The 15,285-nt window shown below is 41.7% G+C and overlaps 1 protein-coding gene across 2 annotated transcripts in view; it reads left to right on the forward strand.

The window, feature by feature from the left end:
• LOC132099081 (cadherin EGF LAG seven-pass G-type receptor 1-like) overlaps positions 1-13,740 on the forward strand; it is a 165,915-nt gene extending 152,175 nt beyond the window's left edge. For both annotated transcript variants that reach the window (XM_059505518.1, XM_059505519.1), the window contains 10 exons: positions 1,141-1,253; positions 1,345-1,424; positions 1,516-1,642; positions 1,822-1,947; positions 2,216-2,310; positions 4,519-4,619; positions 4,805-4,948; positions 5,069-5,296; positions 12,340-12,604; positions 13,279-13,740. In XM_059505518.1, the coding sequence (XP_059361501.1) occupies positions 1,141-1,253; positions 1,345-1,424; positions 1,516-1,642; positions 1,822-1,947; positions 2,216-2,310; positions 4,519-4,619; positions 4,805-4,948; positions 5,069-5,296; positions 12,340-12,604; positions 13,279-13,303 (1,304 nt within the window). In that variant the 3' untranslated portion in view covers positions 13,304-13,740. The remainder of the gene's footprint in view (positions 1-1,140; positions 1,254-1,344; positions 1,425-1,515; positions 1,643-1,821; positions 1,948-2,215; positions 2,311-4,518; positions 4,620-4,804; positions 4,949-5,068; positions 5,297-12,339; positions 12,605-13,278) is intronic.
• The last annotated feature ends 1,545 nt before the right edge of the window (positions 13,741-15,285 follow it).

Consider the following 15,285-nt stretch of genomic DNA (forward strand, 5'->3'; position numbering starts at 1 on the left):
TGAAAAAGCCCCTATCTTACAGATAATAGAGGCTGACCTGACTTCTCTCTGCTCCTCCCAGCTTAATGAATGGCTGCCTGCTTTCTTTACTCCATTGTATAATTCATTGCTCATACTGCGGGTTTGGGATATTAACAAACTTCAGTGAGTTATTCATCGTGCTCTGTTCTGCTTAAAGAGGAGAGAAATGCTTGTACCTTTTCTGAGTGATCATACTAACCGCATCTATCACTCACACAGTAATGCTACCTACAACTTAGAGCACATTAGCAACCACCTAGAATATCATAACAACTCCCTAGCAACCCCTCATTCAAAACAGCAGCAGTGTAAAAAAAAAATGGATCCTATGTAACCACCTAGCAACACCCTATCAAGCAACTTGAACACTGTCACTTAGAGGGATGTTTATTTTTGTTTATATCAAAATAAACAAGTTGAAAACACAATTTTAAGTTGATAACTGAAAAACCTTTTAATGCTTTTCTATAGTATTAAGCTTCAAATGTCAAATAAACATCAGATTGGTTTCTTCTGTAAATTATAAAAAAAATTAAAATATGAAAGGTATTATAATGTGCTAAAACTAAAACAATGGAAAACCTCTTAAGATAACATGTAGAAAGAAAGAAAAGCATATCTTAAGCATGCAGAATATGAAAAGTGGACTTTGAACGATTAATTGACACTTTTAACGATTATGTAATTGTGGCATCCATAATTATAATTGCGATTAGAAATTCTATTAATTGTGCAGCCCTAACTTGATGTGTTTCATATCCCATTAGATTACATGGAAAGGGTGGGGTTTATGACCTATACTGGGTCCAGCAACCTGGGGGCGATCAAAACATTTTGGCTTGATTTTTCAGGAGTTGTACAGCACACTTGGTCAGAACACCTTAGCAAGCAGCTACAGTAGCAATGCAGTAGCAGTGTTAAAAACAACTCCAAACTACAGTACCTCAACAGCATAGCAACAAGTTAAAAACACTCTGAACACATTGGAAACCACTGAGCAACACCCCAAGAATTACTCCAGAACAACCGTACAAGTATATAACAATGCCCTGCAACCACCTACAACAGCATGTTTTCTGAAGATGATGTAAAAGTCATGTTGATGCTTGTGTCCATCAGGTCTGGCTGTGGGTTTGGATCCTCAGGGATATGGGAACCCTGACTTCTGCTGGCTGTCTGTACATGACACCCTCATCTGGAGTTTCGCGGGACCCATCGCTGTAGTGGTGCTAGTAAGTCCATCTACTTTGTTCTTCATTCTGACTGTTCTCATTCCATTCTCCATACTCCGTAATCAAATGCCAAAAACAATCTCTTTAACAGGTCAACATCATAATCTTTGTATTGGCGGCGAAGGCGTCATGTGGCCGTAGGCAGCGTTCCTATGAGAAGTCTGGAGTCATGTAAGACATTGTAATTCTGTCCCTTGGGAGCATTTTCTGAGGAATGATTTATTAAATAGTACTCATTGTGATTTTTTTCCATGTGTTCCAGTCCTGCTCTGCGAATGGCCTTTCTGCTACTGTTGCTCATTAGTGCCACCTGGCTGCTGGGTTTAATGGCTGTTAACAGTGATGTCATGACCTTCCACTACCTGTTTGCCATCTTCAGCTGTCTGCAGGTACTGTTATACTATTCTTGACCTCAGTTTGCTGTTACATAGTTCCATACTTACATAGATATTTTGGTAAACTATACCTTTAATATTAATAAGAACTATGATACGTAATGTACTAAATACTAAATAATAATACTAAATAATAATAATACTAAAATTACAATTTCCTGTTTGTTTTTCAGGGCATATTAATTTTTTTCTTCCACATTGTGTTCAATAAAGAGGTGAGGAAAAATCTGAAAAATTTATTCACAGGGAAGAAACCATTACCTGATGAGACCAGCACCACACACACTGCCCTACTGACGGTAAGTTAATCTAACACCTTTGCATTATTAAATATTTATACAATAATTGTCCATCACAGGTCTGGAAACAGCAGTTAGGCTGGGTTTAAATGTCAGTTAATCTTGTAGCAAATAAATGAAGGAAGTCATTTAAGTAATTTGCAAGCAATAAGAAGGTAATTTCATGTAATTTGGTATCAAAGGATGTAATTCGCTGTGAAGTGGTCTAGTATTTGGAAATGTATTATTTTGCTTGAATTACAGTACTGTGCTCTTTTTTTGTCCTAAGCGTACACTGAACTGTAATAACACATACATGGAGGACGACACACTATATCGCTCGGCCATCGGCGAATCAACGGTGTCTCTGGAGAGCACAGTCAGGTCAGCCAAGAGTCACAGCAGCTACCTTACTTACATGAACGGGTAACATGCTACTGCTGGGGCAAGGCGCCACGCTCTCATTATGTAACATTTCACTTTCACTGATCCTACTTGACTTCTTTCAAGAATGTCATAGCACTTTAACTAATTTCTTCTTATTCAAATTACTTTTCTCTTTTCATACGCATGTATGCATTGCTTCTGCTTTGCTGCGATAATGTACACAAACTCTAAAACACAGTCATGCGTGTATTCCCATGAATGTTGTGTAAGCATATTTATTGTATACACTGAAGGCAACCTTATGACCTCTGTGCATGCTCTGTTTATAGATTCAGTCCATTAGTAATTTTCAAAGCACTTATCCTTATGTATAAATAATGTGAATTTGGTGAAAGGATACAGAATTATGGTAATATGATGTATGCTTGTACATTATGATATATTATGATGTCTGTGAGTACAAATCGCCCTGCAGGTTTGTTGTTTGTGTAGCATAATAGCAGAATGACTTACTAATTAGCTCACATTATGACCCGTGTTGTTATTCTTAAACTAAGACTAAAACTACTGAAAATAATTTGGCAATTCAAATAAAGCTTAATCAAAATATACAGTAATATACTGCAGAACTTAAAACAAATTAGAAGTAAAGCTAAATTTAAATATTTAACAAACAAAAACTAATAAAAATGACAAAATCACATACATTACTGAAACTTAATGTTCAAAATAAATTAATAGATAATTCAAAATATTCAAAAATACTATAATAGTATATAAATAATGCTAAAACAACACTGAGTAGGACTGGGAAATATAGATTAAATTAAATGGTCTGTAACATCATCACTTCGATGTACGATATCTATATCAGTAAGATCGATTCCATGCAATATAATTAAATCTAGTGTATGATTAAAACCATGAGTGGGCCCGGTGACATTTTGCTTGACTCCAAAGGAGTTAATTAAGTCAGTAAACGCAAGTCCTAATGCATAATTTGTATTATCAACGTGAATATTTAAAGCTCCCATGATTAGCGCTTTATCAACTGTAACCAGAAGGTCTGAGAGGAAATCTGCAAATTCTTTTAAGAATTCTGTATACGGCCCTGGTGGTCTATACACAGTAGCCAGATCAAGAGATACAATAGATTTATTTTGCATATCTGACAGTGTAACATTAAGCAGAAGTATTTCGAATGAGTTAGGCCTGTATCCTGTTTTCTGGGTAACATTGAGAATATCACTATATATTGTTGCAACACCTCCACCACGACCAGTCTGACGGCGCTCATGCTTATAACAGTAGTTTGGTGGATTAGACTCATAATAATAATTCAGTTTAATATTTACTATAATAAGCAATAGGAAGCATGATATTTAACCTCTTCATTTCTTACTATAGTATAACAGTACATGGTAAATGTAATATGTACATATATTAAATACATTTAGATACATATTTACATAAGTTTTACTCAACATTTTAAAGTGTGCAAATGACATTAGGGGGAACCCACATGATAATTTTTTAGTGAACAAATTTTGGATTGATTTTTTTGACAGGAGGAACTGATTGGTGGATTTAAAAAAAAAAAGGCATTTAAAATATATTAAAATAGAAAACAGCTATTTTAAATGGTATTAATATTTCAACAATATTACTGTTTCTACTGTAATTTGATCAAATAAATACAATATTGCAGAGCATATAAGAGACTTCTACTTTTGAAAGGTTGTGTAGAATTTAAATTTTCGATAGCACTATTAAATAGTTAGCATGCCTGCTATTAACATATTGGCTATTTATAAGTACATATAAAGCACATATTTTGCATGACAATATTCTACATCCCTAATCCTACCCAATACCCACACTTCACAACTACCTTACTAACAATTAACAAGCAGCAAATTAGAATTGGACCTTAAAATAAAGTGTGACCAAATATTCAATATACAGGCTAGTCATATTGTGCAGAAGGAATTTCACAACTTCATTCAATTTTATGAAGCTAAACCTCTAGACAACAAGAATTTAAGCCAGTCAACATGAACTGATAAGAAGTGAGTCATATGTGGGTTATTCTTTTTTTTTTTTGTTGTTGTTGTTTTTCACTGGAATCTAATCTCATTGCAACTGCATATGTGCTTACCATCTGTCTTGTATATCTCTCATTCTCCTGCTTTCAATCCTGAACAGGGATGAATTGGGTCAGAAACCCAGTGTTTCATCTGTAAACGCTAAAGCTAGACACACTGACATTGACGGCTCACTCTTCCGTAATGGCACTAAAGCAGATGGTAAGAAAAACTTGAAAATCTTTTCCATGCCAGCACTAATAATGTATATTTACTGCCTGTTATCCACATGTAGACAAACATAATGTAGTCTGACATCTATATTTTTGAACTGCCAAACTTGTTTATTTCTTAGCTTGTGTATGTCACCTCAAAAAATTTGTTGACATACATTTGTGTGTATTTAGACTCAGATTCAGACAGCGAGCTCTCCATGGATGAACACAGCAGCTCATATGCCTCCTCTCACTCATCTGACAGTGAGGACGAGGACATGGACATGAAGCCTAAGTGGAATAATGAGAGACAACCAGTACACAGCACGCCAAAGGGTACAAAAGAAGGTATTTATCCTTCAGAATTGCATTCATATATGGAAATTTGAAACTGGGGAATGTATTCACAAGTTATTAAAGTGTCAGTAAACATTAACCCCTTCTTCCATGTTTTAGTGGACACCGTGTCTAATCATGTCAAGCCTTTCTGGCCGACTGAAGCCATGACAGCCAGTGACAGTGAAGATCCCGTAGGAGCAGAGAGACTGAGAGTGGAGACTAAAGTTAACGTGGAGCTTCATCAGGAAAATAAACTCAATCACACTGGAGAGACCACTCAGGATAAAGACCATCCACCACCCTCCATCCAAGCCAAAAGCAACCACCAGCCTGAACAGAGGAAGGGTGAGAGTGGGAAATAAACATACATTAAATCATCAAAACAATACAAAATATATAAATTTGTTGAGATCCTCACCTAAAAGGAGGTAGTTGATTAAATCCTAATTAGATTGTATTTTTTATCACTTTAAATTTAGTTAATGTTTTAGTTTTAGTTTATTTATTTAGTATGTTAGGGGAGTCCCCGACTAAGGATTTTCATAGTCGAATCGGAATTTTTGAATCTTGCTGATATTCGACTAATAGTCGAACATTCCGCCGCGTCCAGCTGCCTAGGGTGATGGAGGATCTCAACAGGGTCTACAGTACGGACACTCTGGCGCAGTTTAAGCAAGCCGACACAAACCGGGGCCTCTCAGTGCCACTACCTGTTTGAGGTGAGAACACAGGAGGATACCGGCTCTACACGAAGGCTATAGAACCTAGCGAACGTGTTAGGGGTCGCCCAGCCCGCATCTCTACAAATATCTGTCAGCGAGGTGCCACGAGCCAGCGCCCAGGAGAATGAAACACTTCTAGTTGAGTGAGCTCGCAACCTGAACGGGCAGGGCACACCCTGAGCCTGATAAGCCAGGGTTATGGCATCCACAATCCAGTGGGCCATCCTCATGCTTAGAGGAGGGCACTCCCCTTCTACCGGCCTCCGTAACAGACAAAGAGCTGGTCTGAGGTCCTGAAGCTTCGTGTCCGGTCTACGTAGCATCTCAATGCTTGGACGGGACAGAGCAAAGCCAGGGCTGGGTCTGCCTCCTCCAGGGGCAGTGCTTGCAGGTTCACAACTTGGTCTTTGAAGGGTGTAGTGGGAACCTTGGGCACGTAGCCAGGCCGGGGCCTCAGGATTACCTGGGAGTCTGCCGGCCCAAACTCTAGGCACGAATCGTCGACCGAAAATGCATGCAGGTCCCCTACCTTCTTGATGGAGGCCAGTGCAAGCAGGAGCAGAGTTTTCAATGAAAGAAACTTAGCTCAACTGCAAACTCATCAACTGCAAAGTCTCGAATGGGCCCTGCTGTAGTGATTTAAGCACTAGAGTCAGGTCCCAAGAGGGTATAGAGGGGGGCCGAGAAGGATTTAACCTCCCGGCCCCTCTAAGGAACCTGACGATGAGGTCATGCTTACCCAAAGACTTCCCATTCACGGGGTCATGGTACGCAGCAATAGCGGCAACCTGGACTTTAAGGGTTGAGGGAGACAGCCATTGCTTCAGCCCTTGCTGCAGAAAGGAAGCACGACCACAACCGGGCATCTTCGGGGTCTTCTCGGCGAGAAGAACACTATTCGTCGAACAGGTTTCCACTTCAAGGCGTAAGCTTGTCTCGTAGACGGTGCTCTTGCCGAAGTGATGGTGTTCACTACCTCTTGGGGTAGGTCACCTAGAACCTCCGCGTCCCGTCCAGGGACCAGACATGGAGTTTGCAAAGGGCTGGACGCGGGTGCCAAATGGTGCCCTGTCTCTGAGTCAGTAGATCCTTCCTCAGAGGAATCGGCCAAGGAGGGGCTGTCACGAGGAGCACTAGTTCAGGGATGTGCCACTGCAGCTGCGGGCCCATCCAAAACCCTGAGACTGCATGCCCGTCATACGTGGCCCCCCAGCCAGTGGTGGAGGCATCCGTTTAAACCACAGCATGCCTGGAGATCTGCTCTAGGGGCACCCCTGCCCGGAGAAACGCAAGATCTGACCACAGGGTGAGGGTTTGGCGACAGGCCCGGTGTAACTTGGACCCGGTGAGTGCCGCACTTCCACGCCCACCTCGGGACTCAGCCATAAAGCCAGTGCTGGAGCGGTCTCATATGTAACAGGCCGAGCGGTGTAAGTGCCGTCATATGCCCCAGGAGCCTCTGAAAAAGTTTCAGTGGGACCACCTGTCCTGCCCTTGAACATATTCTAGCAGGCTAGCACCGACCGCGCACGTTCCTCTGTGAGGCGTGCTATCTGTTCGACCGAATCCAACTCCATACAGAGAAAATAGATCCTCTGCCTCAGCAAGAGTTTGCTCTTTTCCCAGTTGACCCGTAGGCCCAACAGGCTCAGGTGCCGGAGCACCAAATTCCTGTGCTTGCACGACTGATCCCGAGATTGTGCTAGTATCAATATCTGGTAAAGGGCCCGATTCAAAACTCGCAGATCCAAGATCGGTCGTAACCCACCGCCTTCTTTTGGGTACAATGAAGTAAGGGCAGTAAGACCCCTTCCTCATATCGGCTGGAGGGAGCGGCTCTATCGCGTCTGTAGTGAAGCAGATACCACTGAACTTGGGGGGACACTGGGCGAACTGAACTGGACCTTGTTGGTGTCCCTCATGTCTGCCAGACACAGACAGATTTGGTGCTCCTGGACCACAAGGACATCGCACGTGGACATCGCACGACCCAGGGAACTCGCGGTGACCTTCGTCGCTTGGAGCGTGTGGTCAATGGCGGTTCGGAGTTCCTTTAGAACTTCTGGGTCGTGACCAACCTCGTGCAGGTCCTTCAGTGCTTAAGCCTGGGTGCACCTGCAGTAACGCCATGGCGTGTAAGGCGGAAGCAGCTTCCCCGCAAGCCGCATAGGCACTGCCGGTCAGACCAGACGAGTGCCTACAGGCGCGGGAAGGAAGCACCGGGTCTCCAAGCCAAGAGGAGGCGGACTTAGGACACAATTGCATCGCTACCACACGCTCCACAGACGGGATTCTCGAATACCCCTTCGCTGCACCGCCATCGAGGGTGGTGAGGGTGGAGGAGCCCACCGGCTGGTTTCTGGCAGTAAAAGGTGCCGTCCACGACTTGGTGAGCTTATCATGCACTTCTGGAAAGAAAGGCATTGAAACGTCACCCGACAGCTCTCCCTCTCATGCTGAGATCGACATCTGGTCAGGGAGAGGCCCACTGGATACCGCTGGTACGCTCTTTAAAGAGGCCCCAGCGCATTCCGTGGGTGGCTCCACTGGATCGGAGGTGCAAGAGGGGTGATGGTCCCCAGATGGTTGGTTCCCTGTGAGGTTTGCCACCACTGTAATCCTCAAACCACCCGCGCTACTGCCGGAAGTGGTTCTCGTCTGTCGGCCGCCAGAACGAGACCGAGATCGCAGCAGCAGCTACGGGACTCCGCCCCCCAAACGTAGCAGAGCCTGGTTCGCAGCTCCGAGATGGTTATCTTCCCAATGAGAAGATGACTCATCCACGAAGGCCACCTCAGCGTGCTTGCCCAGACACGTGAGGCAGCGATCGTGACCATCACCCGTTGCCAGGTAATGACCGCACCCAGAAACGCACAGGTGAAATGGCATCCTTATAAGGATGATCCGTCGTCTTTACAAAGACGCACCCGTGAAGCTCTTTTAGAGAAATTTGCTCTTTAGGAAATGCTCTTTTAGTGCTGAGGCACACAGGGGAATTGCAACACGACAGGGGTAGTGCAGCCTGAAGTGTGCAATCCACTCGACACCGGAACGACCGCCGCTGAAGCGCCATCTCGCCAACACACAAAGCTTCCGAGAGCGTGCTAAACTCGTAGTTCACAGCAGACACAGTTGAGCAGAGCGATACTAACGCTCGGCTCCGAAGCGAAAAAGCTGGTATGCATTGCACCTGCTGCCTTCTTATACTCACACTGTAATCAGCGGCAGCTGGATGCAATAATTGCATGCAAATGTGCATTGGCTCATTTAGTTTACACTCGAAGTAGATTGGTCTATCGAAGCGATATCCCATTTTGCGTTGGTCACCGACGTGGCGTCGAGAGTGACCGACTGAAAGGGAACTCATAATTTCATGTAGCTAGAATATGCTTCATTATTTATACAACATAACGTTAATATTAGGACTTATAAGACATCCTAAGGAGATAATCACCATAGTACTACAATGAAGCACTTGACTCAAAACCAAATGCATCTTATATCAGGTAAATAATATATCCACGATTATATATATATATATATATATATATATATATATATATATATATATACCGGCTGAAATGTTTTGAAATCACTTATACCCTACCTGTTCGAAAAAATCCAGCCTCTGCCTGTGTCAGTCCTGGTAAAGTTTGAAATCCCTGCCACCAAGATACTCCTCTGTCGGTCACGGATTATGGAAAGTGAAACATAAATTTATAGGGGTGGTTGGATTTATTCACGCACTTTAAAATATTAATTTGAAGCTTTTATCATAATAGGCTGCATATTAACTTATTGTGAGAAAACTGTTTCTATATGCGTGTTAACACAATTCAGCAGCAAATGAAGACCACAGGATGTGGTTTTTCCAAAAAAACTTTTTACTTAGATTTCAGTTTAATAAGAAATAATTGAAGTCACATAAATCACTGTTTACAAAACTCACTTATATTACACTGCTCATTTATATCACATTCCTTACTTACATTACACTGCTTACTTAAATTAGTCACTTTTACACTGCTCCCTACTATCCATATGCATCTTTGCTCTTTCATGTTTTTTCACCTTCTCCTAGAGATGATGAGTTTCGGTGACAATTGTAGTTCTCCATGCAAGTCCGTTACACTCTCGCAATGGAATAAAATGCAGCGGTAAAAATCCTTGTTTATACGACTTCCCGCCCTTTGTAGATACTTGTTTGATGTTTAAATTTGGTCTTGGTTGTCCTGATTCATTAATTGCCAATTTATCCTTATTGCCACGATGAATGAATGTCAATGACACGATAGATCTGCGCTGAGGTAACGTTCACCGTGATGTCGATCAAGTTCAGCTGACAAAGGCATAGCTGTCCCAGTCTCTCTGTTTTTTTTTGTGTCTGTTATTTTTTTTTTTCAAATTTGATAAAGGTATTAAAGTCGTTTTTCATTTTTTTTCTTGTTGTTAAAATTCAAAATAGTTTTTAAATATTATTGGATGTCACTGTTCCCACCAGTCATTGCACAAGTTAAGGTTATGCATGATGACGAAAGCACGTTAGTGTGAGCCCTCCCGGAACTCATTGAGATTGCATTGCAGTGCCTGCAGTTCGAAAAAAAATTATCTTTGAATGGAAGTCTATGAGACCACTCGGGCAATGGTCAGTTTGACAGAAATCGCCCCAAAAAGGGGCGGTACTACACGAAACACGACTCGGCGTTGATTGTACTATTTAGAGGCAGAACAAACAGTCTAGAATAGTGAAAGCTAGCGTAACACTGTAGTTGAATGTAAAAGAAAAAAAAATCCTCCCTTTCCTTTGGTGGTGCGTCGCCCAATTGCCCTAATGGAGAAACCGCCACACTCACCTAAAGGATTATTAGGAACACCATACTAATACTGTGTTTGACCCCCTTTTGCCTTCAGAACTGCCTTAATTCTACGTGGCATTGATTCAACAAGGTGCTGAAAGCATTCTTTAGAAATGTTGGCCCATATTGATAGGATGGCATTTTGCAGTTGATGGAGATTTGTGAAATGCACATCCAGGGCACGAAGCTCCCATTCCACCACATCCCAAAGATGCTCTATTGGGTTGAGATCTGGTGACTGTGGGGGCCATTTTAGTACAGTGAACTCATTGTCATGTCCAAGAAACCAATTTGAAATGATTCAAGCTTTGTGACGTGGTGCATTATCCCGCTGGAAATAGCCATCAGAGGATGGGTACATGGTGGTCATAAAGAGATGGACATGGTCAGAAACAATGCTCAGGTAGGCCATGGCATTTAAACGATGCCCAATTGGTACTAAGGGGCCTAAAGTGTGCCAAGAAAACATCCCCCACACCATTACACCACCACCACCAGTCTGCACAGTGGTAACAAGGCATGATGGATCCATGTTCTCATTCTGTTTACGCCAAATTCTGACTCTACCATCTGAATGTCTCAACAGAAATTGAGGCTCATCAGACCAGACAACATTTTTCCAGTCTTCAACTCTTTTTCCTATTTGTAGTGGAGATTAGTGGTACCCGTTGGGGTCTTCTGCTGTTGTAGCCTATCCGCCTCAAGGTTGTGTGTGTTGTGGCTTCACAAATGCTTTGCTGCATAGCTCGGTTGTAACGAGTGGTTATTTCAGTCAAAGTTGCTCTTCTATCAGCTTGAATCAGTCGGCCCATTCTCCTCTGACCTCTAGCATCAACAAGGCATTTTCGCACACAGGACTGCCGCATACTGGATGTATTTCCCTTTTCAGACCATTCTTTATAAACCCTAGAAATGGTTGTGCGTGAAAATCCCAGTAACTGAGCAGATTGTGAAATACTCAGACAGGCCCGTCTGGCACCAACAACCATGCCACGCTCAAAATTGCTTAAATCACATTTCTTTCCCATTCTGAAATTCAGTTTGGAGTTCAGGAGATTGTCTTGACCAGGACCACACCCCTAAATGGACTGAAGCAACTGCCATGTGATTGGTTGATTAGATAATTGCATTAATGAGACACTGAGTAGGTGTTCCTAATAATCCTTTAGTTGAGTGTATATATTTTTTTTTTTTTTTTTTTTTTATTACATTTAACATTCATTTTATTTAAAGGAACGTCAAGTGACAAAAACAAGCGTAGTTTTTACATTTAATTTAATATAAACAAACATTTTCTTTAAGATAACATAAATTTTTATTACCGTATTTTCCGGACTATAGGTCACACTTTTTTTCATAGTTTGGCTGGTCCTGTGACTTATAGTCAGGTGCGACTTATTTATCAAAATGAATTTGACATGAACCAAGAGAAATGAACTAACAGAAAACATTACCGTCTACCGCCGCGAGAGGGCGCTTTATGCTGCTCAGTGCTCCTGTAGTCTACACTAAGCAGCATATAGCGCCCTCTCGCGGCTGTAGACGGTAATGTTTTCTCTTGGTTCTTGGGTCTAAATAAATGCGACTTATAGTCCGGTGCGACTTATATACGTTTTTTTCCTCATCATGACGTATTTTTGGACTGATGCGACTTATACTCAGGTGCGACTTATAGTCCGAAAAATACGGTAACATCCAGTCAAATTTAGATTTTATGTTGTCTCTGTTAAACATTACATATATACTAATGTTCCTTTATAAATACGAATACTAATGTTCCATATAAACTTCATGTACTTTCTTTTCATAGGTATTCTAAAGAATAAGAATACATATCGTCCTCCACTCACGGACAAAAACATGAAAAACAAACTTAGGGAAAAGTTATTGGACTATAACCCCCCCACCATCTCCTCCAGAGTGCCCTCTATAGCCTCTAATGATGGGGTCAACGGCCAGAACATCCTAATCAAGCCCCCTCATCAGCTGGACGTCCCACCACGAGAACAGCAGAATGGCATTGCCATGAATCTGAGATCAGGGACTGTTAACGGCGGCAACCAGTCAGACTCTGAGTAAGATGCTTTTCTACACCCATTTTGCTACACCCAAACCCTTTCTTTCTTTCTTTCTTTCTTTAAAATAATTATTTTAGTAATAGAATTTAGTAATTGATTTTAAAATATATTAGGGTTGTCCCAACACCAAATTTGCAGTATTTGATACTAATATCAGTGAAATTCCACAAGTCTCAATACCAATATGGATAATGCATAAAAAATATAAAAATGTGAAAATTAAAAACTACAAATCATTCTTGTTATAAAGACAAGCTTATTTCATTAAGAAATTTTAGTGCTTTTCCTGGAAAATAATAATTACTAATGTAATTATCATAATTGTTTTACATAACAACTACTAAGTACTATTATTACTTCTCTCTCTCTTTTTTTTTACTTGGTACTGTAGCATTACATCCTTACAATATATATTTAAAAAGAAGATAAAATAACACATTTTAAAATGAACTGGCATTTACTTTTTGCATGTTTTTTTAAATCTGAGCACTCTGATTCTGTTCAGCTCTTTGTGTCTGCTGGAGCATGTGTGCCAAAAACAAAGAATGTCTTCTTTAAACCTGTTGTTCATGTGGCATGGACCTGCTGTACTTGGCCTGTATTCCTGCCCGGACACCCTCCTAACCCGCATGTATCCCCCTTCCTTTTCTCTCCCTTTCTGCTCACTACAGTGGCAGTAATGAAACATCAATCTGACCCAGCAGGAAACCTGAGGAACTTCTGCCCTCGTGAGGAGCCTTGACTGTGGGAGGAAGGTAGAAAGTGAAGGAGGATTACCCAAAGACCCTCCCTATAGGTGCACCATGCTCTCCAGTGTGCCCCTTGGGTCTAGGCTCTATTGGAGAATAGTATTACTGCAGACATCTGCCTGTTAAATGAATGATAAGGAAAGAAAAGGGAATGTATGTAAATATGCAAGACATGGTCAGCAAGGATTTATAGAAACTGTGCCAAACAGGGGGGCACGCTCTGACTGCGTGACAGGTGGACCTAAAAAGGCAGATAAGATTCTCTGTCATTTTGTACATTTTACTACTAGTGCTCCTTAAAACTGTGCAAGTGTGCACACGATCACACAAGGCTGGAACTGTGTAGAGACATTTTCTGATCACGAAGCATAAATCACAGAATGCTGAAATGCTGAAAGGGGATCCGTCTCTTATCTAATACCTTCCTTGTGTAATTACTGTATATATGTATATATATATATATATATACAGTCGTGGCCAAAAGTTTTGAGAATTACATAAATATTAGTTTTCAAAAAGTTTGCAGCTAAACTGCTTTTAGATCTTTGTTTCAGTTGTTTCTGTGATGTACTGAAATATAATTACAAGCACTTCATACGAGTCAGTATTTGCAGTGTTGACCCTTCATTTTCAGGACCTCTGCAATTCGACTGGGTATGCTCTCAATCAACTTCAGGGCCAAATCCTGACTGATAGCAACCTATTCTTTCATAATCACTTCTTGGAGTTTGTCAGAATTAGTGGGTTTTTGTTTGTCCACCCACCTCTTGAGGATTGACCACAAGTTCTCAATGGGATTAAGATCTGGGGAGTTTCCAGGCCATGGACCCAAAATTTCAACATTCTGGTCCCCGAGCCACTTAGCTATCACTTTTGATTTTCCATCGTACTGGAAAATGCATTGTTCTTCACCAAACTGTTGTTGGATTGTTGGAAGAAGTTGCTGTTGGAGGGTGTTTTGGTACCATTCTTTATTCATGGCTGTGTTTTTGGGCAGAATTGTGAGTGAGCCCGCTCCGTTGGATGAGAAGCAACCCCACACATGAATGGTGTCAGGATGCTTTACTGTTGGCATGACACAGGACTGATGGTAGCGCTCACCTTTTCTTCACCGGACAAGCCTTTTCCCAGATGCCCCAAACAATCGGAAAGGGGCTTCATCTGAGAATATGACTTTGCCCCAGTCCTCAGCAGTCCATTCACTATACTTTCTGCAGAAGATCAATCTGTCCCTGATGTTTTTTTGGAGAGAAGTGGCTTCTCTGCTGCCCTTCTTGACACCAGGCCATCTTCCAGAAGTCTTCGCCTCACTGTGCGTGCAGATGCACTCACACCTGCCTGCTGCCATTCCTGAGCAAGCTCTGCACTGGTGGCACTCCGATCCCGCAGCTGAATCCTCTTTAGGAAACGATCCTGGCGCTTGCTGGACTTTCTTGGACGCCTTGAAGCCTTCTTTACAAGAATTGAACCTCTTTCCTTGAAGTTCTTGATGATTCTATAAATTGTTGATTTAGGTGCAATCTTAGTAGCCACAATATCCTTGCCTGTGAAGCCATTTTTATGCAACGCAATGATGGCTGCACGCGTTTCTTTGCAGGTCACCATGGTTAACAATGGAAGAACAATGATTTCAAGCATCACCCTACTTTTAACATGTCAAGTCAGCCATTCTAACCCAATCAGCCTGACATAATGATCTCCAGCCTTGTGCTCGTTAACATTCTCACCTGAGTTAACAAGACGATTACTGAAATGATCTCAGCAGGTCCTTTAATGACAGCAATGAAATGCAGTGGAAAGGTTTTTTGGGGATTAAGTTAATTTTCATGGCAAAGAAGGACTATGCAATTCATCTGAATTTCTAAATGATCATGTGATAGACTGGATGTTACATGTGACACTGAAGGCTGGAGCAATGATGCTGAAAAT

Source organism: Carassius carassius, chromosome 22 (genome assembly GCF_963082965.1).
Source record: "Carassius carassius chromosome 22, fCarCar2.1, whole genome shotgun sequence".
Lineage (NCBI taxonomy): Eukaryota > Metazoa > Chordata > Actinopteri > Cypriniformes > Cyprinidae > Carassius > Carassius carassius.